At 41.2% G+C, this 27,587-nt stretch overlaps 1 protein-coding gene across 1 annotated transcript in view; it reads right to left on the bottom strand.

The window, feature by feature from the left end:
- Positions 1 to 1,986: 1,986 nt before the first annotated feature.
- Positions 1,987 to 27,587, bottom strand: part of AGO3 (argonaute RISC catalytic component 3) — a 47,619-nt gene continuing 22,018 nt past the window's right edge. Inside the window, exons 5-19 of the mRNA XM_063140669.1 lie at positions 27,010 to 27,146; positions 23,431 to 23,565; positions 16,739 to 16,826; positions 16,431 to 16,578; positions 14,847 to 14,966; positions 14,173 to 14,295; positions 13,848 to 13,981; positions 12,690 to 12,874; positions 11,490 to 11,649; positions 10,629 to 10,719; positions 9,608 to 9,802; positions 7,423 to 7,557; positions 4,891 to 4,992; positions 3,748 to 3,947; positions 1,987 to 2,164 (exon numbers count right to left, since the gene is read on the bottom strand). Of these exons, the coding sequence (XP_062996739.1) occupies positions 2,056 to 2,164; positions 3,748 to 3,947; positions 4,891 to 4,992; positions 7,423 to 7,557; positions 9,608 to 9,802; positions 10,629 to 10,719; positions 11,490 to 11,649; positions 12,690 to 12,874; positions 13,848 to 13,981; positions 14,173 to 14,295; positions 14,847 to 14,966; positions 16,431 to 16,578; positions 16,739 to 16,826; positions 23,431 to 23,565; positions 27,010 to 27,146 (2,062 nt within the window). The 3' untranslated portion in view covers positions 1,987 to 2,055. The remainder of the gene's footprint in view (positions 2,165 to 3,747; positions 3,948 to 4,890; positions 4,993 to 7,422; positions 7,558 to 9,607; positions 9,803 to 10,628; positions 10,720 to 11,489; positions 11,650 to 12,689; positions 12,875 to 13,847; positions 13,982 to 14,172; positions 14,296 to 14,846; positions 14,967 to 16,430; positions 16,579 to 16,738; positions 16,827 to 23,430; positions 23,566 to 27,009; positions 27,147 to 27,587) is intronic.

Below are 27,587 nucleotides of genomic sequence, written 5' to 3' on the forward strand. Positions count from 1 at the left end.
TCAAAATACAGTAAACTGGCATTCAGTGGGTTGTTTTGAAGACAGCATATAGATAAACAAGATACTTCAACCAATTAAATGGTTTTCATGTGGAGAATGGTTTGTTTGTTTCAGTAGGGCTGGGTTATTAACAATGCCCATATGAAGTATATATCTCTGCATATATACTATAAAACCAGTGCAAATAAAGCAGTCAAAAATGCAGTTTCATGTGTTTACAAAGTGCAAAACGCCCCCGAATCCCTGCAATTGAGTCAAAATGCTCACTTCCAACATCTTATAAAATACTCTGCTTCAGCTTTAAAGTGGAATGAAATAAAAAGAGGCCTGCCCATTCATCTTCTTCACATTTCAATGATCTCACTTGTTAAGCGTATCCCAGCCCTCTGTAACTGTATTTGTAAAATTAAATGAAGCACTCAGTTTCAAAAGGAAAGTCTACATAATCAAAAACCGGTTTTTGAAAACTTCATGCCTGTTAGACTTTTGCTTCATTTCATCTGGACAGAGCTAAAAACCTGTATCTCTTCTTTGCAGGGAAACATGACTTCAAACCCCAAGGTGCAGCAGAGCAAAAATCCTGCATCACAAGGCAGTTTTAAAGCTTGCAGACCACTAGCAGCATGAAGGGGTTTGCCTTTTTGATTCAAAAAAGGACTCTTCCCTATTACAAGACTTTCCTTTCAAAATTAAGGCTAACTTTGTCCTTTTAAGTATGTGGACGTGTCCATTCCCCCACCACTAGTGGTGCAAAATGCTGTGGCTTTTGGTGTACAGCGAAAATGGACAGATTTTTTTCCTCCTTTGCAACGGCTTATTGCACTAAAAGTTAACAAAAACAAGTTGTCAGTTCTCTTAAACAAAATAGTTGTTTCTAAACATAAAAACCAATGTTGCCAATACACTGATTTAAATTAAAGCATTATTATTATTATTATTATTATTATTATTATTATTACTCTAATAAATATAAAAGAAAATAGGAAGCTAAACCTCAAAAGTACATGTATAGATAGATAGATAGATAGATATATGCGATCACATTAAAGTGAGAGGCGAGTCAACTAAACTGTTTTTTTTTAAAAAAAAAAGGGGGGGAAAAGATGCCCCAACTCTTAGCATCCGTGCTTGAATGATTACATGCTGCCCTGTGAAACAGGGAAGAATCTGATGTCACAAGAAGCTCAGGAGGTATACGCATGGCACACAAGATGGAAAATTAGCTGGAACTTCTGGACTAGGAGAAAGCAGCAGCTTCATTAATCTTGCCAGGCCTTATCGCTACTGCTGGCATAAAAGTACACAGTTGATTTAGTTTTGTTACAGAAACCGATTTGAGCTGAGTAACTCCAGGCTATGAGGACAAACACGAAAGGCAGCAGTTGGCTAAACTACATTGGGATTGGTGGGTGGTCCTGCCTGTGCAAAATACACCCTTTCCCACGACATATTCTACAGGCTGTTCACTCAAATATACACTCGATATGGTCACCTTCAAGTGTTGACAGCCTCTCAGGGGAAGCCATCTGCAACCCACAGGGGTACGAGAAGAAGGTAAAACCATTTTTGCACATTTTCTCCTTACTTCGCTTTTTCACCCCCACCCCAACAATCACTTTGAGATTGTTCCTATATGTTTTAATACCATAATAATTATTTCTTTTTTGCAGAAAGTTGTGCTGCTGAGCAACTTGAGGTAAAGGCATAAAAAAGGGTTAGACTACAAGAAAAAACACACAAAGGAAAAGACGACAACAATGATGGCAGCACTTCCCCACAGGAGGCCGCTTCAAAAGCAGTTGGCTGGTTTCATATTGCATAATAAGTGCCGTGTTCTCGGTGAAGTAAACAATCTTCCTCGCATTAAAGCAAGGATAAGGCCTGCCTCCCCCACCCCACCCCCACAGGATCAGCTCCAGCACTGGCAGAGGCATTCCCCCTCCCCATGAACTGACCCCCCTGGAAACATACACTGTATGTGGCTTAATTCTGCAGTTCTTCCTCTCGTGAATAGGCTCCGTTCTCACTTATATATATTTATATATATATTTATAGCTAAGCAAAGTACATGGTGCGTAAGGTGTCTTGGTGAATCTGTACAGCCTTAGCAAGGGCTTGGGGATCTCTCCCATTGCTCTGTCCTGAAACATGGCTTCCTTCAGCACTGTAAGGGGAAAAGAGAGAGAAGGAGAATTAGCAGACCCCTCGAGGCCCAAGATGCACACATCATGTTCCCTTCCTGTGCTTTTAAAGCCAGAAATCTCCAGTCTGACGTAGAGCAGCCATCACGTAGTTCATTGGCTTCTGCACAGCAGACAGCAAAAATGCTTTTCAAAACTTTTTTATTCTGTGTTCTTTTCGGCTCCTAAAGAGGTGGAATTACACAAATGCAACACAAAAGTGGCATTTTAATACTAGAATCTCTAATGAATTGTGTGTACAAGTTATTAGGATAAAACAGATCATTGCGACAAAAGCTCCAAATACTTCCATAGGCTAGTTCACACACTCTTCTAAAGTGGCCTTCTACCAGCATGGTGGAAAAACATTTATCACAGTGCCCACAATACATGTGCTCTCTTCCCTTACTACTCATATGCACACACTTTCTAGGACAATGGATAGTGCAAATCATGTGCACATACAGCTGCACCATACATTAGATTGGAGCTATGGCAGGGATACATGAGTGTTCAAGCTTCCCCAGCACACTTACACAAGCACCCATCCCAAGTGAACCGCCCAGAGAGCTTTTTGTGAACCGCCCAGAGAGCTTCGGCTATTGGGCGGTATAAAAATGTAATAAATAAATAAATAAATAAAGTAATGCATGAATTCAGTATGAGCAATGCAGGAAATCTGATACCTTGTGACCGAGCCATATTTGTAACAGGACTAGCTGTATAAGTCAGGCTGGATGCAGGCACTCAGCAGTTAAGATCGCCTTCATTGCTAGCTGCCTTGCCTGCTGCCATTTCTGCAGAACTCTGCCCACTTTATGTCCTGCTGCTTGGGGTAGGCGAGAGAGGGAGAGCTTGGTGCCCAAAGCGATCTGTTCTATAGCTGGCCTCCTCGGAGCAAGAATGCATACATATCTGCTCCTCTTCTCAGAATCCAATTCAGGGACACATACAAAAAGTACCTCCGCAGATTTTTCTTACAGGCTAACCTACTGACTGCACAATCTGCATCACTGTTTAAATACAGAAGATACTTTCTGTAGGGTTGCCAACTTTTGATTTCAAGAATTATCATGCCTGGGTAGAACCTGGAGGTAGTTAGGGGCCAAAAACATACAGGGAAACAAGTGGGTACAGTCCTCACCGTTGTCATATTGCTCTGCTGCATCCCACTTTGCCTCTGTTAGCTCAACAGACCTTGTCAGGAAGAATGGGGGGGGGGGGAAGAGTCTACCAAGGAACCCCTACACAGACTCATATGAAGCAACTTGTGAAATGATGTGCTGGGGCTGAGCTGAATAATCAGGGCCCTAGCACACTTGCCCTAGCTATGCCAGTGAATCATGTACAATATGTGAAAGTGACACTGTTGCCTTTTAATAAACAAAAAATAAAGACAAGTTCACTAAAAAAAAGTTCACTCCTTTGTAAGGAGATAAAATTTCTGACTGTTATGTACAATAAATAAATAAATCTGCAACAAGCCCAGAGGTCAAAGCAAACAGCCAAGCCATTCCCACTCTCGGCCCACACACAATATAGTTAGTAATACCTGTTATGTTCTTACCTGTCATGTTCTTTGTCCACAAGATGATATCGTGCTCTAAATGCTACCAGGTGAGCATAATAAGCTGGTGCAGGTATAGACACAGATCGTGTGCAGCGCACATAGGTGTGGCAGAGCTGGTAAGTTAGCAGCTGAAGTTCATCTGCAGTAAAACAGTTATCATCCCACAATACATGATAATGCGAGGGACGGCTGGTACCCTAAAGGAAGAAGAGAACATCAGTTCAAGTGGACCGATTAACTTTCTGGATCATATTTCTACAAAATTCCAACACTATAGCAATGGTTTTCACTTGTCAGGATAGCCAAGGCTATCCCGTGCTGCTTTAGCTCCACACCTTTGCTTGTACTTGGACAATGACACGCATGTTTCACATGTATACAGAACATGGGAGCAAAAAGGGACCTTTGCCTGAGGTACGGGACGTACACAAGAGACGAACGTACTGACCCCTTATTCAAATGGGAAATAGATACTCCTAAATCAGGAAACTTAGCTCACACGCTCCTGTTAGAGTCAAAACCAAAACAAGATTTATTTTTACAAAGATAATTGTCAAAGAAACACATACTCAAACATACAAGAGAGAAAATTGGGGTTTGCCAAATAAGAGGAGGTGGCACTAAGGAAATAGTTGAGAGGGGGATCGGAGGCCTAAAATAACCCGCGTCACATACTGCTGTGTTGTTTGAATGTGGCGCATCAGGGGTGGCTTTTAACCTACACCACTACCCATGACTTGTAGTAGTGGTTGTGGGGTAGGTTAGGAATCACCCCTGCTGCACTCCAGGCTGGGTTTAGATGATGCAGCGGGGGTCCTTAAGCAAATGCTGGGCATACAAGGGTTCCATTGTGTTCCACCATTGTGTGGAACACAACCTTCCACCTAGGGAGGTTGTGGGCTCTCCCACACTAGAGGCCTTCAAGAGGCAGCTGGACAAGCATCTGTCGGGGATGCTTTAGGGTGGATTCCTGCATTGAGCAGGGGGTTGGACTCGATGGCCTTGTAGGCCCCTTCCAACTCTGCTATTCTATGATTCTATGATTCCATCCATTGTTCACAGTTTCCCCCTGTAATCGAGTGAACCTGGCCTGTGGCTTGCAGGCACTTGGCTCTAGTAGCAGCATGGTTTTTCTCTTACCTGTATTCCTGCATGGCTACAGAGATAAAAATCAAATTCATAAGGATGCGTAATGTCTGTATCTACAGTTGTTCCAGCTGGGATGTTCCCACTTCTTCCAACCTAGAAAGAGATGTGTTTCCCCAGGGTAAAAAAAAAGGGGGGGGAAGGGTGGAGGTGTTATTCTTCTATTTTTTACAGCAATGAAAGAAAAATATTGAGAAATTATTTCCATTTGCCCCAGTTCTGTGAGTCCGCTTCTCTATTTGGGAAGTATACAAAGCGGATGCATCTTTTGGAACTGCTACTTATCTGCTAATACAAAACACAGCCCTTCAATTGATCCATGAATCAAGTATACTATGTATATATATGTAGCTGCTCTGGAAAAAAATATTGAAGGACAGGATAGAAATGAAATACAAAATAAATATTTTTAGAAAGTGTTTAAAAGGTTTTTATTAGGAGTGGGCCACTTGTGGCCTTACAGATGTTTTGGCCTACAACTCCCATCACCTATCACCACTGGCGATGCAGGCTAGGGCTGATGGGAGTCATAAGGCAAAACAGCCGGAGGGCCACAAGTTGCTTACTCCTAAGTTATACGGAGCTTAATGTATATTAACTGCATTCCATGCAAGTTTGTTTTTATATATTTATGCAAGATTTATAGGCAATGCTATAGACAAAGATCAAAACCCAAAATATAACCAATACCATTATAAAAGAAAACAAGTTAGAACAGTACAAACTTTGCAGTAACAAAGCAATGCACAAGACAGCAGAGGAATGTGGTAACAATATAGAGTTTATACTGTTTTATACTATAAAACCATAACATCATTTTAAAGGCTGGGGAAAGTAAGAAGATCTTTGCCTGGTGCCTGAAAGATATTAAAGTAGTATCAGGCATCTCTCTCTGGGCAGGGCAACTCACATCCAGGGGGCCACCACCGATAAGCCCTCTCTCTCATAGCCACCCACCATACTTCCTACGCAGGGGCACTCAGAGAAGAGCCTGAGGTGATGATCTCATGGCTTGGGTAAGTACATCTGGGAAGAGGTGATCCTTCAGATATAGAGGTTCAAAGCCTCATATTTTAATTGCGGCAGTGCAATTCCACCCCCCACCCCCCACAATACTTTCTAAAGAAAAAATTACTGTGATCGCAGAAACGGATGTTTGATTTGTAGAGAACAAATTTGATGAGGTGTGTTGCAATTAAAACGCTGTTCCATTTTGGCCCTGAAACAATAACTAATAGTTGCCTAACCCTGGCTCTTAACTTTTTAACTCTACCGTTGGTAACTGAATATTGACTTGGGCAATTTGTGTTCCTCTTTAAAAAGAACCCTCAGAATGGCTAACCCAAGAAGAAGACAGCCCAGAGGCTAGAGTCCTCGTAAGTTTATGCCAAACTAAATTTCTTATTCTTCAAAGTTTTTGCTGCAACACACTAACACTGCTATCCCTCTGGAACTCTGTCATTCTCATTGGAATACAAGCACAAGTCTTTAGTATTAAAGGTAATTCTATTTGAGCCATTACACAAATAAAGAACTCTTAAAGGGCATGTGCCAAGTTAAACAAGACTCAGGCTTGCACAGCGCAGAACATAGCAGCAGCATTTATTTCTATGTGAACATGGCTTACATCCATTTTCTCAATGCGATTCCCTTTCAGTTTTCTGTCCCTTTAGCCTTCCTTTTTCTGCCCCTTTCTTCTTCTTGCATACTCACAGAAAGTGAGTATCAGCTAAGCATCAGCCCTCGGTACTATTCTCAATTAAACACTCATAATTTGGTGAATAAGACTGTCTTTTGTCTTTGGGACTTTGCACTTTGGCACATGGGAGGTGACCATGTTCCAATGCAGCCTTGCCATGTTCTAAAACTGTTCCATGCGGCCATCCACTTTTTCATGCACATAAAGAAGCCCTGAACTGGATTTGTGACCCAATGAACTAGAAGGCCAGGATTTAGAATAAGACCACTATAAGATGGAGTTAATATTCATAACAAAGTTTGTAGCTGTCAATTTTGCCAACCTTTGAAGTTGAACAGTAAACTTGGAAGCATAAGAACATTAAGTCTTGTACCAGGTCAGACTGCTCATCAGTCTAGCCCACTATAATGTTCTTTGACTGGATGCATCTCTCCAAATTCTTAAGCTGGCATCCTCCCTAGCCCAGGCATTAAAGATCCTTCTAATGAGTGATATCAGGGCCTGAACCTGGGATGTTCTGCATGCCAAACAGGTGCTCTATAAATCATCATTTGAAGCATTTACAAAGTGAGGGAATTAAAATCTTGTCCCCATAGTGGCAAAGGCTGAGTGATAAATTTGGAAGTCTCCAATCGACTTCACCATCTCTAAGTCTCAGTCTACAGAATGGGGATAATAACAGTCACCTATCTTACAGCATTATTGTGTAAGGATTACAAGATGTTGTGCTGCAAGGACACTAAAGCACTATATAAATACTAAGAATTATAATTACACTGTCTTCAGCCCATTAGGAAGCAACTACACTGAAATGAGACTAGGCTTACCCTTTCCGTCCTATCGGCACAAAACAGCCTTGTGTGATGCCTCTTCTGAACTACAATATATGTTATGCCAGGCTGATAATCCTTCTCCAGACTGATACAGGCCTCTCTAATTGCTAGCAGCTCGTAATACAACACCTGCAGAACAGAAAGAGAATGGTTAGCTTACTCTCAAACAGCAAACAAGATAGGAAGCTTAAATCAAATTTTCATTCTGAAAAATATATACACTTATTTTTTAAGTTTCTCTACCTCAACAAGTTACTAGAGTAAAGCTACCCGAGGGTACAAATAAATATGCAGACATGGATATGCTGGTTAGACACATTTCCCTCTTTAAACCTATTAAAATGTAGAAGGAAATTCAGCGGCATGGTGGCGAAAAGGGGGAAAGGAGTGTAATAGAAGCACCCCACTCTCTATTCGATGACTCCTCTGTGGCCATGAAAAGTGAGGGCCTCAGAGAAGGAGAGCATCTTTCCACGGAAGAGGGAACCATTCCTTTGGAAGGGACTTATTCCTTGGATAACCATCTGATACTCTTGCACTGAGAATATACAACTCTACGAGGCCCCTAGTAGCAGGTGATTCAATCATTAGGAACAGAGTTTGCGCAAGGTGTATAGTGCATAGCGCATTGCCTTGCCTGATGCAAAGACTGTGGAGACCATGTGCTTTCAAGTTAAGCTGGGAGGAATCAGTAGCTGTGGTGCACATTGGCACCAATGATATTAGGAAATGTAGCAGTGCACTGCAGACCTGGAAGCAACATTTAGGTTGCTAGGTAGGATGTCAAAATCCAGGGCATCCCAGATAATACTCTCAAAAATGCAATCTGTTTCAAATGCAGAGGCAGCTGGAAAGGCAGAACTGAGCACTCTGGATGCATTATGGTAAGGTGGTGTTGAGAGAAGAGGTTTGGATTTGTTAGGCACTGGGGAAACTTTTGTGGCAAGCCAAGCCTATACAAAAGGGATGAATTTAATTTGAACCAAAATGGAGCCATTTTATATTATAAAAACGTTGCAGAGCACTTTTAAACTGACCCCTGGGAGAAAGTGAGCAGGAGATGGGGAGCATCCTATTTTGAGATATCCTTTAGGGGGTGATGGTGTAAATGGACTCTAGGTTGCATTTGGTTGTTCCTCATTGGATGGGCTTTTGGGATTCCCAGACTTGGGGTTTTCTCCTGAAGTTTTTGGTTTTTTTGTACTTCTGCAAACCATGAGGTTCCCCCAAATCTAGTGATACTTCTTTTTCTATGTGGATGGCTACAAGATGATCTACACTCAACTCTGAATTCTGGAAATAGAGGGAATAATGCATGGTGCAGAGAAAGAGAGAGAATGTCTGTCTTTCATTTGTAATATGAATTGGGCTCTTGGGGTCAAACAATGAAACTGATTAGCAGCTGATTCAGGCCAGATACAATTAATCACTTCACACTGCGGATAATTTACAGAATTTGCTGCAACACTGTGTGGTGAGGGCCACTAGTTAGATGGTTTGGGTTTGTATCCAATGCTGGACATCCGTCAGCAGAACAGAAACTGCTTGGTGAAACAGGTTGCATTTAAATCTTTAAAAAGAGATTAGAAAATTTCACAGAGGATAAAGTTACCAATGACTACCAGTCGTAAGGGCTACATACAACTTCCAGGTTGCCTCTGAATACCAGTTGCTGGTAGCTGAGCGGTTGGCATGAGCTTTCCTAAATGTCTTCTTCTGCTTAGTAGAGCTGCACCATCTCCATGGTTTCCCAAGGAGCTGAATGCAATGAAATGTGAAGAGAGGTGGCTAGACTAATGGTGTCAGAAGATGTGTAGCAAATTTAACCAGACACAGTGTTTTTTATTTTCTTCATTTGTATACAGTGCCCTTCATCAAGATAGATTTCTGATCAATCTTAGGGTCTACTCTGTGGCAGCGATGATGGCAAAGAAATCTTACTTAGACATCTGCCTAACATCAGTCACTGGATTTCTTTTGTGTGGTTAAGGGTTTATTTTTCTTTTTGATGTGCTTTCCTTATTTCCATTTTCTTTTTATGGTTGTGTAATTAGGTTATCTGGTATGCTTGCTGCTGAATTAGTTTTGCATTTTATGGTGATTGTTTCAATATGTCCTGTAAGCTGCTCTGAGGGCCAAAAATTCAGGACAAATTGGATAAAATACGTAAAATAAAAACCTGTCGAAACTGTCCTTCTGATACTCCATCACGGTAGAAGATGATTCGTGTGGGCTTGAAGCGTGTTGACTTATAGAACTGGATGAGAAGTTCTCTAACCATGGAGGCTAAATCTTGGATGATCTCCTGGCGGGGTTTTTGAACTCTCACTGTGGCACAGTACCTGCTTGGATGGGCATCCATGCTGCCTACAACCTAAAAACAAGAGAGTGAGACATGAAGATTGCTGCTCCACATGGACAACACTTCCAGGAACAGACAGCTTCCCACACAAGGGCATCATTTAAACAGGAGACAAGTTTTTAGAGAGTGACAATGAAGTTGCCTAAGGCTGTAAAAACTACTTAGATTTGTTGTATAAAAGCTTGCAAAGTCATCTACTTTCAGAATAGAGTATATTTCATTCAATGTGGACCCAAACAATTATTACTTTGGTAGAGGAAAACTGCATATAGTAGGTTTTGTTAACACATATTGAGGGCATGGGTAATTTATAATGTACAGATATGGCAGGGTTATCAGGACACATGCAGCAAATATATTTGCATGGAGGAACTAAATCTGATAGCACTGACGACTACTGCTGTACTAATACTGCAACTTCCCACACTACTGGCAGTGCGAGTTCAGTCTATACTCGCATAGGGTTTTCAACATCATGGTTTGCTTCTTCATTGCTGCCAACTATTCTGCCTGAAATGTATCAGCTAACGCTACAGATAAGGAGGAGACGTGTATGGCTTGAGAACATGTCGTTCATAATAATGATCTGGTTCATAATAATGCCCATACACATCGTGATTATAAGCAATCCTGGGCATTCAAGTGTCATTGGTTTTCTATCAGGGAACATTTGTAACACATATAACATTGGAAAACTAGGTGCAAAGGAAGACATGGAGAAACAATGAGACAGAATCAAGGTGCTAATTTAAGGCAGGCAGTCCTCATTAGTTGCTTCTCTCTCACCTAAGTCCCTCGACTTACAGTTGGGGTAGAGACAAATATTAGTGCAACTTACAGCAGCAATAGATGGCTTCTTTCCATCTCCAGCAGGTGGGTGAGTAACATCTGCTCCCAAGAAGATCACTGGTTGTTGGAACACAGAAGGTCTTTTAAAAAAAGAAGAAGTGACAAGTCAACCTCAAACCCCAATATTCACCAAAATATTACTCAGTAGGTCCTGGATTATGCACCACACATTCTGGAATGTAAGGAAACACTCCTGCCATGTATCCACTGAGTCTAAAGACCTTCAGGCCCACAATCAAATTGCGTATTAGGGAACTTGGTTTTTGGAACTGCACACCCTCCACATTGTTGCAGGGGGGGAAGATTAATCATACGGCCACATTATATTAAATTGTGTAAGCCAGAAGGAATCTGCCATATGACTAATAATGTGCTCAATATCTGGGAGGAGGGAGATTACTGTATGATAACTGAGCATGTGCAAAGTACCTTCCCCTCCTTAAAGAATAATCACAGTCAGAACCACTTTTCTAGGATTAAGGCTGATCACCCACATTGGAGAGTGTGACTTCTAACCAAGCAGACTAGATCGCTATCACTGGATTAAAAATATCTGAAACATGTGAATTTTAGTCAATGGATCAATGAAATGTGCATATAAGAGCCACGCTGGATCATAAGCAAGTCCCATCAAGTTCAATGGGGCTTATTCCCAAGTCATCGGCTATAAGATTGCAGCTGAAGCCAATCAAATGATTTTCAATGGATTAATCTATCCAATTAAATATTATAGCTCTCTATATTACACAGGTTAATGTTTGCAAACAATTCTCTAATGTTTGCCAGTTTTGACCAATGTACCCTGTGTATTAGAATTTTAAAATATTCTTTGACATTGAGGGATTCTTACCGTTGATGAGGTACGAGGATGTTGTTGATTCCTCCCAGTTTTACATTAATCTTTAGGCACAAGTTTGAGAGGGTTTGAGGAGATGTTTTTATGACGTTCTTGACTTGAACACATTGCGTGGCCATCCCCAAAAGTGTGTCCCCCACACGTTTCACCTCCGCTGAGAAACAAGCATTGATGTGAAGGGACTTCAATATGTTACGGCACAATTCTAAAATCTGTCATTGCAGTGTCACTTTAGCTAAATTATGGGTTATGTCTCAGAGGGAATCTACATGATCCAACATTAAAAAGAAGAAGCCTGGATCTGTTTAGTACTTTGAAGAATGTACTCCCTCCTGAAAGGCAAAGAAAGCTGGACAGTTGTGAAATCATGCTGGTAAGCAGTTCATCTCACTGGGCTAAACTTTCCTAGCAGATGGAGGTGGGGAGAGAATAGAAACAGGGAAGCTTAGCCGCAACGACAGAGATCAACAGCAGAAGGAAAATCAGGCCAGCAGCTCCTTCTTTTTAAGTATGAATCAGCAACAGCCTTCTTTGTCTATAGGGAGGGAGAACTTCCACAGTTCTAGACAGACAGAAATCAGGCTGCTTTTCAAGTAAAATGTGTAATAGGTAGCCTGGCTCACAGATAGCAGTATGGAAATATTTCCAGTTTTACATTTAAGAAAGAAATGCCCTGGTACCCAATTTAAATCAGGGGTAGTCAGTCTGGTGCCCTCCAGATGTTTTTGACTACAACCATAAGCCCCTGCTAGCACAGCCAATAGCCAGGGATAATGGGAGCTGTAATCCAAAACATCCGGAGGGCAGCAGATTGCCTGCCCCTGATTTAAATCTATATGAAGGGAGGGGGTAAGGATGGTCTTAAAGCAAGAAAAAAAATGTAATGAAGGCTCCATCTCCTCCCAAATATCGAGTCTGTTTTCAAACAGAGGAGTTCCCATTTCATCCTAGAGCTTAATTATCTTAACCCCCAAACAACTTTCTTTTCCTCCCCCAGCTTGGCCATTTCTCAGCCCCAAAACATAGCAATGCTTTGTAAAAAAAAAAAGAAAAGGTATTTTTTCCAGTCACTCTGGCCTGCTTGCTTCTTAGAACAACTAGATATGCCAAGATTGCCATCTGAAAGCTTGAGGTCAAAAGAAAGTAATCTAAAACAATCTGAACTTTAAATACAGCTTTCTGATATTTATTTACCATACACTGGCGTCTTCCCTGGTAGAATGACTATGATGAGCTGGAGCCCAGAATATGTGTTTTTAAGGTGTCGGAACATGGGCTCCACACTGTCAGCACCTTGTGCATATTTACAGAAGCACGGCTGGCCCTGGATTGGCATCCCCGCATCCTTGGAGATTTTGCGCAGCTGGTCTGTAAAACCCCTGGCAACAAACAAGAGCTTTATGGAGGAGAAATACTAGCATGTATACCTAGAACCTTCACATCCAGACACACTTAGAACTCACAGACATCATTCTCCCACTCCCTTAAGTCGTAGGTTAATGAATCACAGGCTTCCTGCCTTAGGCTTCTTCACTCTGTACTGAGAGCACCTATCAGAGCTCAGGGTTACAATGGTGCTACTATCAATGCCAGTTAACATGAAGGAGGACTACTTTTAACCAGGATTTGAAGCCAGCTTAAAATCCCAGTTAAAGGTGATCTCAGGTTGGCATTAACCATGGTTAATAGTTGTGCCAACATAAACTTTAACCATAGGTAAGGCTGGCAGGTATGGAGGGATTGCACACAAAAGAGGGGTGGGTGGGTGGAGTGATGGAACTTGCCAATTTATTCCCCTTAGCTGTGGATAAGGGATTGAGAGTGTAGAATCCTAAAGCAATGCCCGAAAGCCCAGGTCACAGCATTATGTTGGTGAAACTGCTTGATACCTCTGAACAGACAATTCCTGCTCTGCCTATCTTGAATAGCAACAATGTCGTCAAAACTAGCTAGAGAACTTTACAGTCAAACCAAGAAGTGGAGATGTGTGAAATAGGCTTTAAGCAGTTCGGGAATAATAATAATAATAATAATAATAATAATAATAATTTCTTACCCGCCTCTCCCCCTGGATCAAGGCAGGGAACAACAATAAATACAATATAACACATAAAGCTAGTTAAAAGAGCATATAAAATAAGGCCTATTTGTCAATAATTCCTGCTGCAAAGGTAAGTTACTTCCGCAAGCTTGAAGACCCAAGCACAGAACTCATAACATTCTCCCAACCTCTTCCATTCTGTGATCAACCTTTTGCCATTAAAAATGTATGGTCTTGGGGCAGGGTGGGAGGGGGCACGGAAGAGAAACTGAATAGTCAGGGCAACCTAGCTTACAACACAGTTGACTTACTTCAGTATTTCTTCACGACACTGCCTCTGCGTTGCAAAGCAAGCAATGGCCCACATCTTGATTTCCACACCAGTATGAAATTGTTTTCCCCGCATGTCCCACACGCCATGGCTTGGGGTTGCCACTGTTCGATTCTAAGAAAATCAATAAAAAATCTTATAGTTACATATTCTGGAAATTTACATCACCTGTATCAAGATATCATTCCCACATATGTATAAATGCAAACCTGTCTATGAAGGCAGAACTGCTAATCAAGATGGCCCAAAAATTCAATCCCACCTGATACTACATTAGGATGGACACAAACAAGAGTGTTTCTTACCCGTCCTCCATACTGCAGCATAGGAGCTGGGAGCACACGTCCTGTCACATGAGCCATCTCATCACGAACTTTAAACTGAAATTCCTGAACAAATGGGTCAGCATCATAATTTGCGCTTCTCACCTGGATAAAAACAGAACATGCTGAATATAGGAAGTGGTAAGTGCAGAGGTGCTAATACAGGTACTATCACTCTAAGTTTGAAAGCAACATCAAGCTCCACATGCGGAAGACTCTCTTCCATGTGCTTTAGACTATTTTTACTATTCACACCTTTTCTGAACGTTTTAGTGCATTTGTTAAACATGGATTCCCATCAAAATATGGTTTCTGTCCTTAAAACTGAAGACTAATACAGCAGACACAGATAAAAGTGGAGGATTTCCTAGACCAGAGATGTGTAAGGAAAGCAATAACCTTGACCCAAGTTACACAAAGTTTCACCTACAAAGCATGCTAGCTTGAATAGTTGTCCCCAAGAATTTACTTCAGGGGTGGGGATAACAGATATGGAAGTCAGCTGAGTTCAGTGTTAAGCTCTGCCTATATTTAGCTAAGACAATGGCAAAAAGGAGGCAATGAGATGTGAGAACAAACCAGGGAAGAGACCATTTTATCTTCATTGGTCCTTCAGGAGCACACAAACCCTCTTTCTGATTCAAGAGCAAACTAACCAGTCTGCTGATTTCTTCTTGTCTATCTGGGGCTGATCTTGCTGTTGCTTTTATCATGGTTGATGTTTGATTGTCTGTTAGCTTCTTGATACATCGCTGGCCTGCCACGATGTTACAAACCTGCAAAAATACGATGCCCGTCACATGACACACACTGAACAAAACACAGAGCCATGCAATGAATTGTGACCTTGTACAACGATTTTCAAACTTTGTTCTAGCAACCCTCAATGAAAACACAGCAGTGGAGTACAAGTTTCCCCAAATGTTAGCTTGCCTACCATTATAATGTGCAGTTGCAGATGGATGTTGAACACATGACTGAAAGATGCCATAACTCAGCGACAGAGCACATGGTTTGACTCAATATATATATTGAGGGAGAGGCGGGTAATAAATAAATATATGATGATAATGATAAACCTCAAGTCCACTAAGGAAAACAGCAATGCCCTATAGGTACAGCCAGCAGTGTGTGTGAACTAAATGGATATCTTAGAATGCACCCCAGAATCTTATGCAAGAGTCTTCCATGTGCAGTATTTCTCAAATCAAACCACCTCATCCCATATATCCCTGCCTGACCATTTTGTTCAGCTGTAGAAGTTTTACTAACAGAGCCACACACTCTTTGTCTTGCATCTACTAAAGAAAGGGAAGTTAGTTTGGCTGCTTATGGAACTCTACCAACTAGTAGTAATCAAACACCATCTTTGTTGAGCTTCTTTTCATGCAGGCTTTCCCAGAACTGTGACCCAGTCTAAATGCTCGCCGCTGTTTTTTAAGACTAGTTTTAGCGTTGCCTTAACGGTATTGCATTATACTGAATTTGGTTTTATTCGCTGCTCAGGTATTTCTTATAGATTAAGCAGTATATAAATTTAGATGAATAAACAAAATATAGAAAGAGTTCTTTGTGAACAGAAAGTGGGGGAAAGGTAGCCCAATGATCACATTATTGTTTTTCTTTAATGACGCTTTTATGTGATCTTTGTAAACTTCACTTTTTTTAGAGAAAAGTTAGATACCCCCCACAACACAACAGAGTCTTGCAGCTCTTTAAACACTAGCAAATGTATTATAAGCTTTCACGCACCAGAGTTCACTTCATGAAATGCATGAAGTTTATCCTCAGTTGACAAGCAAATAAATAAATAAACACACACACATACACGTGTGTGCAGAGTATATGTGTATTTTTAACAAGTGTACATGAAGAGAGCCAGTGTGGTGTAGTGGCTAGAGTGTTGGACTGGGAGGTGGGAGATCGGGGTTCTAGTCCCCACTCGGCCATGGAAACCGTGACTTTGGACCAGTCACAGACTCTCATCCCAACCCACCTCACAGGGCTGTTGTTGTGAGGATAAAGTGGAGAGGAGGAGGATTATGTACGCTGCCTTGGGTTCCTTGCAGGAAAAAAGGTGGGATATAAATGCAATAATAAATAAATGAAGCTTTAATCTATATAAGGGAAGGATGTCTGAATTACTCAAAAGTTTGGGGAACTACTTGCACTGCACATAGTAAAAACATCTGGCAAATCTTTCTTGGCTATACAAAGTAGCAGTGTTCTGGATAAATTACTTCAAGAGGCAGGTAGGTATGTTTCTGCTCTTGTCCCACTTGTAGGCAAGGAAGATGAGGGTATTTCAGCTGAAGGTTGTATTTTTCTCTGAAGTACTGCGCTACTGTTCTCTCCACAGTCTGACCATTTTCCAACTGCAATGGGAAACTGGAAAGACAAAGCAGAGTTTAATCAAAGCAAAATTGCTGTCTGGCAGACGTTAGTGGTTTTTATGTAGGACTGGTAGCCCCCACCCCACCCCACCCCACCCCACCCTCATATATGCAGTATTGTGGCCAACTGTGATAAGCTTCTAACATTTGCTTACGTCTGATGACTGGCAGGTCTCCGTGTAACATTACAGACGCGGTACTTCCGTCTCATTGTTCCACAATGAGTCACTTCAACCTTCAGACCTGCGTGAAAAGAGGGAGGGAGGAAGTCATGTGATGTCACAGAATGGTTGCTCCCAAAGTGTTTATATAGTGCACGCACACACTATTTAATATATATGTTCTGTTATAAATGAACCGTACTGTAGAATAATGGTTTCAGCAGATTTCTTAATACTATGAAACAATTCTAGAATGTGTTGTGTCTACCATTCATATGCAAAAAAGGAGGGGCTGTGAGTGTGTCTGATTAGCTTCTGGACAGCTAAAGTTAAGAATTCAAGGGGTCTCTTCCCACATTCTGTTGAACACACATGAAACTTGCTATTTTGCAATAGGGAAAAAATACAAAATAAAAAAATATGGGAAACTTCTCTAGCTGAGTATTTTTTTTGGTGGGAAACATCCCCCACTGTCCACTGTGTATGTCCCTAGTGGGTTCCCACCTATTTCCTCAGTTACCTGAGACTGCCAAAGGTAGCCTCAGAACCAAGAGAAAACCTTGGTATCAATATAGCCATCGACCTATGTGGGGAAGGTGGGTGAATTGCAAATGCACAGATGGACACTCAAAGAACTACAGTTACAGGTAAGCAACCTGTATCTCTCCTTCATTGTCTCTGTGCATCACACATATGGGTGAGTAGCAAGCTGACTACCAGAGATGGGCTGGGGGTCCTACAGCAAATGAGCAATCGGCTCTAGCCCAAAGTTCTAGTTTGTCAAGGCTGAAGGAAGTGGACAATTTCAACCAAGTAATCGCCCAACACAGTTCTGGAAGAAGAATGCCCCTATCAAATGCCACTGACACAACTATTGCTAGGGTGGAATGAGCTCAGATTGGGACCAAGAGTGGAAGACCTGCCAGCTCATAAGCCACCCAGGAAGAGAGTGTCAACACAGGTAATTCCCCTTCACTTGTTTCCATAGTAGAGCAAGTTTGAGACTGATAAACGACAATGCAAACTGAACATCTAGGGTTCAAGAGGAACTGAAGGCAATGGAAAGAAGGCTAGCAATACTACGCCTGATTCATGCAACTGAGAAAGAACCTTAGGAAGGGGAGAAAATCATCCAGACAACTTTGTCAGGATGGAAGGTCATGTAGGGTGGATCTAAGGGGGGGAAGGACAGAGTTTACTAGGCCTCAGTGCTGTGGTAATTGCTACTAGGAATGCAGTCTTCCAAGAAAGTAAGCAAAAGTCCACAGTAGAAAGCAATTGGAATGGGCCTTGGCAGATAAAAGCTGTAAGACCACTGACAAGACTCCACAACCGTATTCTCCCTTATGAGCCTGCCCATGCTTTGAGATCTTCTGGAGAAGCCCTTCTTTCAGTACCACCATCTTCACAGGCGCGCTTGGTGGGAACATGAGAGAGGGTCTTTTCGGTGGCTGCTCTGGTGCTTTGGAACTCTCTTCCCGGGGAAGCTAGGCTGGCTCTCTCCTTGATGGGCTTTCGGAAGCAGGCTAAATCTTTTTTGTTCCAGCAGCCCTTTGTGGAGAATAATCTGGCCCTCCATTTACGTTAATGACTTATAATTTGGTTGTGTATTTTAAATGTTTTTTCCCCCAATGTATGTTTTAATTTTTGTAAGGCCGCCTTGAGGCCCAGTATTGGGCAAAAGGCAGGATACTACTACTACTACTACTACTAATAATAATAATAATAATAATAATAGTAGTAGTAGTAGTAGTAGTAGTACTGGAGGTTGAACTAGTGGAGCTAGGTTACATATATCCTGAGGAACTGTTTGACCTTATGTCCTCTCCCAGACACAAGAGGCAAAGCGAATGCCCATCCGTTGTAGGGCGTTTACTGCCACGGTTGACACTTTTGAGAAAAGGGGCCTGAAGGGCCATTACACGCTCGGGCAATCATGGAGATTGCAAACGAAATAAAACTGAAGAAAATGAGAGAGCCAGAAAAATCAAATGGAAAGCCAGAGAAAGTGAAAAGAAAAACAAAGCTTTGACCTCAGCAAGTTCTAACTTCCCTCAGGAATGCGCAAATTAATAAAGAAGATTCCTTACCAGGCTGACACAACGGTGGTTGAAAGAGAACTGAGGGAACAGGTGGGAACCCACTACGGACATGCACACTGGACAGTGGGGGGAGGTTCCCCCTCCCTGCAAAAGTCCTCAGCTACAGAAGGTTCCTGGTGAAACAGCCTATGTGTCTGATGCACAGAGACCACAAAGAAGAACAATGGCAATACAAATCCACTCATTTTTGCAGCCATCAAGTCTTCCTTTGAAAGCTGGTTACCTAAGTGCACCTTTTTTAGGCACCTCAGATCTGAAAGCATTTTCATTTGCTCCTCATGAATGTGAACCAGTTAGATTGAACTACCATATTTTCCAGTGTATAAGACGACTTTTTAACCCAGGAAAATCTTCTCAAAAGTCGGGGGTCGTCTTATACACCGGGTGCCGTCTTATAGGGCGGGTGCTGTAACTTCCGAGCTGGACTGGAGAATCTGCGGTCGCCGCATATGGTTCAAATCCCCATCCTTCTGTTTAAGGCTTGCCTATATATATACACGCACACCGTTGCCCCCCTCCGCCTCTTTCTTTTTCTCCTCTCCCCCCTTTTTACTGTTTGGGTTCTGAGGGTGTCGGTGGTTGAGGCAGGCAAAGGGAGCGCGAGCCGCTCGCCTTCAACTGAAGCCACAAGCTCCTGAGTTCTGTGTGTGTGTGCGTGCGTGTGTGTGTGTGTGTGAGAGAGAGAGAGAGAGAGAGAGAGAGAAAGCGAGCAGGAGGAAGGGAAGGAAGGAGGAGAGCGAGGGGGGGGAGGAGAGCGACCGAGCGAGGGAGAGAGGAGAAGCGGCTCAGCGAGCAACTCCTGACGGAATCTAGCCCGGCAGCGCGCCACAGACACAGACTCGTAAACCGGGAGAGAATGAGAGCGCGAAAGCAGCACCAGCCTTCCTCAGCTCAGGCAGCCGCTTCTCGCCAGCTGCAGGCGCACAACTAGAGCAGGGAGAGGCGAGGCGGGGGAAATTATGCAAAATATCCCAAACTCTATATTTTAACTGGAAAAGTTGGGGGTCGTCTTATACGCCCAGTCGTCTTATACGCCGGAAAATATGGCACCATATTTCTTTGATTGTAAGACGCCATTGATTGTAAGACGCACACTAATTTCAGTAACACCAACAGAAAACAAAAACCCTAAGACACACCCGCGATTCTAAGACACACCCCGTTTTTAGAGATATTTATATGGGGAAAAAAGTGCATCTTAGAATCGAAGAAATAGGGTAGTCCAAAAGGTGAACCCAGCAGATGTCTGTGACAGCCAAGAAACCCTGTTGGCCTAACTAGAGAAGGTGGCTTTGCTATCAGCAAATGAGGCTCTCTTAATTCCCATTCATTTGAGCATGGGGAAACACTAGTATACCCGGAGCAATTTTTGTTCCATTTCAGAATGATTCATGCTTTCTTTTCAGGCTCCTTACGTGGAGAAGCGAAGCTACAACAGTCTAGACTGAGAAAGGTCAAGGCAAAGAGAGGCATCATATTACCATGAATTTCTTTGGGCTGGATACAGACAATTTGAGAGAACCAACTGGTATAGTGTGTGCCTGCTTTGTGTTTCTTCTGCTCCACTACTGTCAAAAGAATATTTGACTAGAATTGATAGAACGGGGGAAAAACCTGTAGTGTACACACTACAGGCAACACTGGCTTGACTATACCACTTCCTTCTGTCTCAAAACTCTGTCTCTTGGAATACTCCCTCTTAGCTACAAAGCATATTAACTGCAAAACCATATACTGGTTAGGGATGTCTGCTACCTAGTGACTGAAGATGGTACTACAGTTTTCAAACACATGGACACAGTTCAGTTAATTGATATATTAAAAACAAATAATCCTGTATGAAGTGCACACTCCTAGGGTCACCTTAGTGCAGTGGTGGGTTGTGACCCAAAAGTGGGTCGTGAGATCAGTCCAACTGGGTCGCAGCAAAGCTGTTGCTGCCATGCTGGGCAATTCAGAAATTGTAAAAGTGGGTCCCATTTTGCAGGTTTGGAGTCTGAGGTGGGTCTTGGGTCTGGACCAGCTGAAGACTACATGTTATCCATTAAAAGTCTTATAGAACAAGATCAACCTATCTAAAAACAGTAATGCTGTGCACATTTACCTGGGGAGATAAGGCACCCCCCACTGAAAAGATCCTCCCTCCAGTCACTGCCTACCTAATGTCTTCAGGCAATGGTACCTCTGCTACCTGTTTCTGCTTTTAAACTAACCAGTTCGTCATAACATCCGAACTTGGCAAATGTTGGTTAGTTTAAACTTAACAAGCCATAGAACATGGGTTGGCAACTTGTGACTCAGCAGATGTTTTCGCCCATAACTCCCATCAGTCCTGTCCAGTACAGCCAATGGTGATGGATGATGGGGTCAAAACATCTGGAGAGCCACAAGTTTCCCACCCGTGCCATAAAGAAACTACACTTAGTTGAAAAAAAGGCACCAATGTTTCCTCTTCACAGTTGAGTCCATGGCTCATTCATGTAACGCTAAACTATATTATAGTGTTATATCCCCAAAAGGTAAAAACTATAATATTCTATAAAATGGGCCAAAGCAGGCTAATGGAAGACAAAGACATCATCTCTCCCTCTTGTCAAATTGACGAGTGGCTGACAACTGATGGAGCCTGAGGGAGGAGGAGGACTTGAGTGGCAGCTGGATCAAAGTAGGTAATTGGAAAGGGCCTCTTTGCTCCCTTCTCCCTGGTGCAGTAACAGGATGGCTGGCTGCTGACTGAATCAAATAGCAAATATAGCATGTGGACATCTGTGTACAAATACAAGTTATCTGAGAAGAACTTACTTCAGTCAGCCAAAACTAAGCTGTGTGAGGGACATTCGTCATATGAACTTGTGACATGTACTAATTGAAACTAGGTGAAGGGTCCAGGGTGAAGGACAGGTGAGCTTGTGGTTAGAAAAATAAGAGCCAGACAACCACAAGAACAGGAAACTTGACCTTTCATTGTCATAAACAAATATGTCAGAAAGAGGAGGTGGTTTTCAGGAGAGGATGATCTAAATTATGAGGTGGTCCAATGGGTTTAGGAGTTTAGAAGACATCAATAGGAAGAAATGATGATGTCAAATTGGGCATTTAAGGCTGGGCACAGGGGGGATAAGATGTCTTCCCTTGCCCTTAGGCATGGTTTGGTCTTGCCTGGGAGAGATACGAGTCCCTCTGTGGAGAAGAGCTCCTTCACAGAGTCTGCATTTGTCTTTGTTTTTGTCTTGTTCTCCAAATCTGCCAGACTTGTGAGTATGTTCTTTTAATTTGCTTTGCTGAATGGAGGTTTGTGTGTCTGTTTGACCTTAACTTCCTAAAATTGTTTTAATAAATGTTTTTAAAGTTATAGCAGTTTCACTGTGCTTGTGAGTCTGGGTGAAGTCAATCGTTCTGAATGTCTATCTCTGGATCTTCTTTACACCTACTATAGTGGGGAATTTAAGGAGTACTGTTGCAAGGTATTGCAAGAACCTGCGCCTATGTTCAGTGCCTCTTAAAAAGACCACCAGAAAATTCCTCCTACAGCTGACAACTGTTACGCAGAAGACCTTTTTTCTTCTGTTGCCCCCAGACTGTGGAATGGCCTGCCGGAGGAGATTCATCAACTTAACTCTCTCTCTGAGTTTGACAGATATAAAGACTAACCTCTTCTGGCAGGTCTACCCAGAATTTCAAGATGTTATTTTGATATTGTACTGGTTTTATATGCTCTTTTAATTAATTTTATGTATTTGATTTATATTGTATTGTTGTTCCCTGCCTCAATCCAAAGGGAGAGACGGGTAACAAATATATTATTATTATTATTATTATTATTATTATTATTATTATTATTATTATTATTATTATTATTATTATTCTGTAATTTAAAGTTCTATCTTCACCGTAACTTATACAAGTGCACTTACTAACACAACTACTTAGTTAGATCTTGTTTTAGTAGAAAGCAGCATTATGGTGGGTAAGGAACACTAAGAGGAAATGAGGAGCAGTGTCGATATCGATTTCAGAACATGACTAGAGGCCATGAAAGGATGCTTCCAGACAAAGCTTTTATTGTGCAATCGCCCTGCTGCCTCATTCACAACATTTAACAGGGGGTCCATATGCTGTTGGCTTTAATTTATAACCCTCCTGTATTTTCCCAATGGTTCTTCCATCTTTTATCCTTCCAGAAAAAAATCTATTAAGGAGTGAAAGATGGAATGACTTTTGATAGGTAGTGCTAGGAGTCCTCTGTGTGGAAGCACCCAAGAACACAGTACAGAAAAACTATACACCATAAACTCAACCATTTTGGCAATGCATGTTCAAGTCTCCACAGCCATGGGAGCTAGAGACCTCCTTGCAAGATTCACCGGGGTTGAAGTGAAGATACATTTTCCAGAATACGAATTCATTAGCAGAACACACATTTCATTCAAATTAGTATATATGTGGTACAAAAGATGAAGCATCATGGTATGCATTTTTTATGAATGCATCTTTTTGAGATTTAGGTGTTCCGCAAGAGCAGAGATAAAGCTTCTGAAAGAAGTTCTATAGTCTATACAACTCAGCACTCCATTTTCTACTTACCTTTTATCTCTTTGGTGAATTTTACCCGGTGAGAATCAGTCAGAGGTCGTGGCTGTTCGTCAATGTTGTGAATATCAAGAACTTCACACATGAATTGAATTACAGGTTGTGCTTTGTAGAAGGCAGTGGCAGAAACTAAGGGAAAATAAGATAGTCAAAGAAATGAATGTTCTTCAAAACTTTAAGTGAAATTATTTCTTTCTGAAGACTAAAGCAGGTTATTGGTATCCAAGAACCAGTTCTGCAAATGGGTTTTCAAAAGATAGGATGAAATAATTTTGAGACAACTACAGCGTGTGTAGCAAATATACTATCTCATCAATTTATAGGTTCATGTTTCATCCAAGGACTTGAAAGCACATCTTGCTAAGCTTCCCAGAAATTATTTTAATTTCACCGTTTTCGCTTCTCTTCCCGATTTACTCAATTTCAAAGGGTGGTATCAAGGTGAGATACAGATTAATGGTGACATCAAACATGACAATCTGTGAAATTGGGAATTCCTGACTTATGTAGTTATGACAGAATACTTATACCAAACTTCACATGACAGGATGAGCTTTTTCCTCTACTGACTGGGTTTGGATGGCATGATAACCCACAATGGGTTAAATAAACCACAATAATTTATTCAACCTATCATGGGTTATTGTGTCATCTGTTGGGATTTTTTTTTATCCATGATGGCTTATTTGCCTTAAATAACCCACTCTGATAATCCACGGTCCACAATGCTACTGAATCCACTGTGGATTATCATGTTGTCTGTCAGGCAAATGCAGCAGCAGAAGAATGTGATGTGATTCTCTCAAGACACTTGCAATACCTGGACATAGCTGAGGAATCAAGCTGTTGCATGTGCAATTAAAGTTTCACCATGCTGTTATGAGCTTTCTATTTTTAACTTGAACTACCAGTTGCAGTTGTGCAAATCTGAATAAGTCTGCCTGAATAATCATTCTCTCAGGAAAGATATTACGAACTTACTTATTGAAATCAGATAACTTTAAACCATCTGTGTTGTTTTTCTGCTTCTCTGTCTCAGTGACAGTCTGATTTGACATGTTTACTTGACATACTTGGCAAACAAAACTTTTAAAGCATCATGCTAATTTTGTGTGCTGTATAAATATTTGACAAGTTTTTCCAAAAGGTAACAGGAATTGAACTGAAAAATGAAGTGCACTTGGTGTGATTAAAATGCTGTACTCCAGGGGTTGGGAATATGTGGCCCTCCAGATGTTGCGGGACTACAACTCCAATCATCTCTTACCATTGGCCATGCTTGCTAGGATGGATGGGAGTTCCAGAGCCACATGACCTCTCTCCATCCACCACATTGTAGTCAAGCACAAAGCTTTACCTTAGAATATTTTAATGGAATATTTGTAAATATATTCTAAGTATGAAAACCCATTTCTCTCACATTTAGGTTTTCAGAAAAAAGGCGTTGAACACAATTAGCATACTAATTCTAGCATACCTGAAGAGCTGTACGCATAAATGCGTGTGTGCTTCTTAGGGATAATCAGCTGAAAAAATTATGACTTTGATTTTAGACTGGACTAGTATTGTATCAATTCTAGTTGCTGAATTTAATCAGTATTGTATTCACATGTTATATTGCCACTGAAATAATGCATTGTTTATGAAACATTTCATTTCTAAAAGTGGGGAAATTTCCATGGAACAATATAGCATTTTCCATTTTAGATTTTTTCCAGCTCATATTAATTTCAATTTGATATCATATTTTTATGAATCTGGGCACTTAATTCATCTTCATCGGGACGTCAGCTTTTCTTTGTTTTTTTAACTAAGCAAAATTTCTAGATCTTAACTCCTTATCCCATCCCATGACTAGCAAAACCAGAATTGTTCAAAATAATAAGTTCCAGAATAAGTGATGAAAAATAAGAATTATGCACATTTACTCAAATATGGATTAGTCAAATTCCTCCCAGCTTTAGTTCTCCTTACTTTTGTCCTGGGAAGGAATATCCCTCTGATATAATTGTCCCTATACAAAACTCTACATTGGCCTGACATATCACCCAACCTACTCAGATTCAAAAAGCAACCCTGTAATCCTGCTATTAATACAGTGTTGTGGGAATTATCAGGCACCCAAGACGTTTTGAAGAAGCATTTGTCATGCAACAGTTTACAAAAGTTATTTTTAGTTATGGATATTTGAAGCTATGCTAGGTGACAAATCTTAACTCAGTTGCGATGAAATTGTTCCCACTTTCACCACACTGTGGCTGAACAGAGAGGTGGCAGAGAAGCAATACATTTCAAATGCCTTCCATACAGCGGAATTACTAGACTGTGAAACAGTTAATGAGGTATTTCTGAGGTTCCCAGGCCTCAAGTGCACCAAACAGAATGTCCCCATACAAATACAACAAAACATTCTTCAGAAATGCGTCACCACCAGTAGCCCGCCAACTTCACATGACGCATGCTAGCTGACGCCTACAAATGCTGATTAACTGAATGAATACAAATAGCTTGCACCTCACAAACCTCAACTTGCTGCAGTTTGTCACCATGGTAACTATTTGCTAAACCAATTAGAACAGATTTCATAGGTTAGGGGGGAGCACTGGATGGGGAGTGATTAAGAAGTTTCAGCAGATTTCTTGTAGTTTTCATCTTCAAATTAAGTTAGGAAAAAAGTTACCTTCCCATCACAAATGTTTAACTTGTTAAATCGAATGCTCACATAGGCATTTCAAATTAAGTATGAACCAGACTTTTGTCTTTAAACCTAAGTTTATTTCTACGTAAGGTTAAAAGGAAGCCAGTTTTAGGTTAGAGATTTGGTGGCGTGTGTGTGTTTTGTTTTTATAACTGTGAGTATTAAAAATAATTTAATAGTTAGAATTCCTTCACCCATCAAATCATGCCGAAAGTTGCCTCGTGTGCCGTTTTCATAGTAGAAAGGTGGGATACAAATAAAATAAATAAAATAAAAAGTCAGCAGCTTGTTATGCACTAACTCAAAAACTCTTGGAAAGTAATTTGGCTTATACACTTAACTTAGAAAGGTACCTAGACCATCCCAAGAGTTATCAATCCACCACTGGTTTAGAGAAGGACCATCAGGGTTGGATTAAAAATCAATTCGAAGGAATAGGGTGAGCAAAAGTTGCAGATCAAATGAGTTAACAGGTCTCTGAAAGGCAACACACTTAAATTCCAACCTCTCTAAATCAAGTTGCAAATGCTTCAAACAAAGTGACTTATCTATTAGGCACACCTGTCATTTCCCACCTTGAGGCAAGACTGCATAAACTATAAACAAGAGTAGCTGAGCTTTGTTTGCACAATTCAAAAAAGGTTGTGTGCATTATATGGGGGAGAATATTTGCAACATGCCACATGGTTACTATCAAGGAATGAGAAAAAATGAGAGTTATAAAACTAGGGGCCTTCTGCATGTACACTATTTTGATTATCAAATGTAACTGTGATGAATTATATATGCACATTATTTCATACTCTGGTAACAACTATCATCATTTCTACACGCAACATTCTTCACCATACCCTTAGCCAGAACTTTTGGCTTACCATCAATATTTAGCATCATTTTCCACATTGCAGGCCGAACAGACTGATGGAATCCAAACCATACTTCCCTGCCGCCTCCCAAGGGATGATCATAGCCTTCAGGAGCAGAAAAAAAGGAGCGGCCTACAGGTGTATACCTATGTAAAGAAGGGGGCCGGTTATGCTACCATTATTCATATAGATTTTTCTTCAAAGACTACCTTACAAAAAGGGGTTTCAATAATGAAACACAAGTTTTCTGTTAAATCACTCACTAAAATAAAGGAATTTGTTTATTATCTTGTGGGATCCTACTTAGAATATAAATGTAATGCAAATACCTCTGGGTGGCATCTTCTAATATTTTCAGAAGCCCAGGAGTTATTTAAAATGACTTCTTTAGAGACAGCATTTCCAGTTCAGTGGTTTTGAAACTATTTTAATACCACCTAGCATTCTTATGTGTGTGTTTGAGTGAGTCCATGCATATATGGGTAGCACTTCACATACATTTCACATGCTTACCACCTTGTAAAATGTGTCAATTGCTGTTAGCGGCAGAGGGACAACAATGAGAGAAACTAACTTGCCTTAAGCCA

The sequence above is a fragment of the Elgaria multicarinata genome, chromosome 13, assembly GCF_023053635.1.
Source record: "Elgaria multicarinata webbii isolate HBS135686 ecotype San Diego chromosome 13, rElgMul1.1.pri, whole genome shotgun sequence".
In the NCBI taxonomy this organism is placed as follows: domain Eukaryota; kingdom Metazoa; phylum Chordata; class Lepidosauria; order Squamata; family Anguidae; genus Elgaria; species Elgaria multicarinata.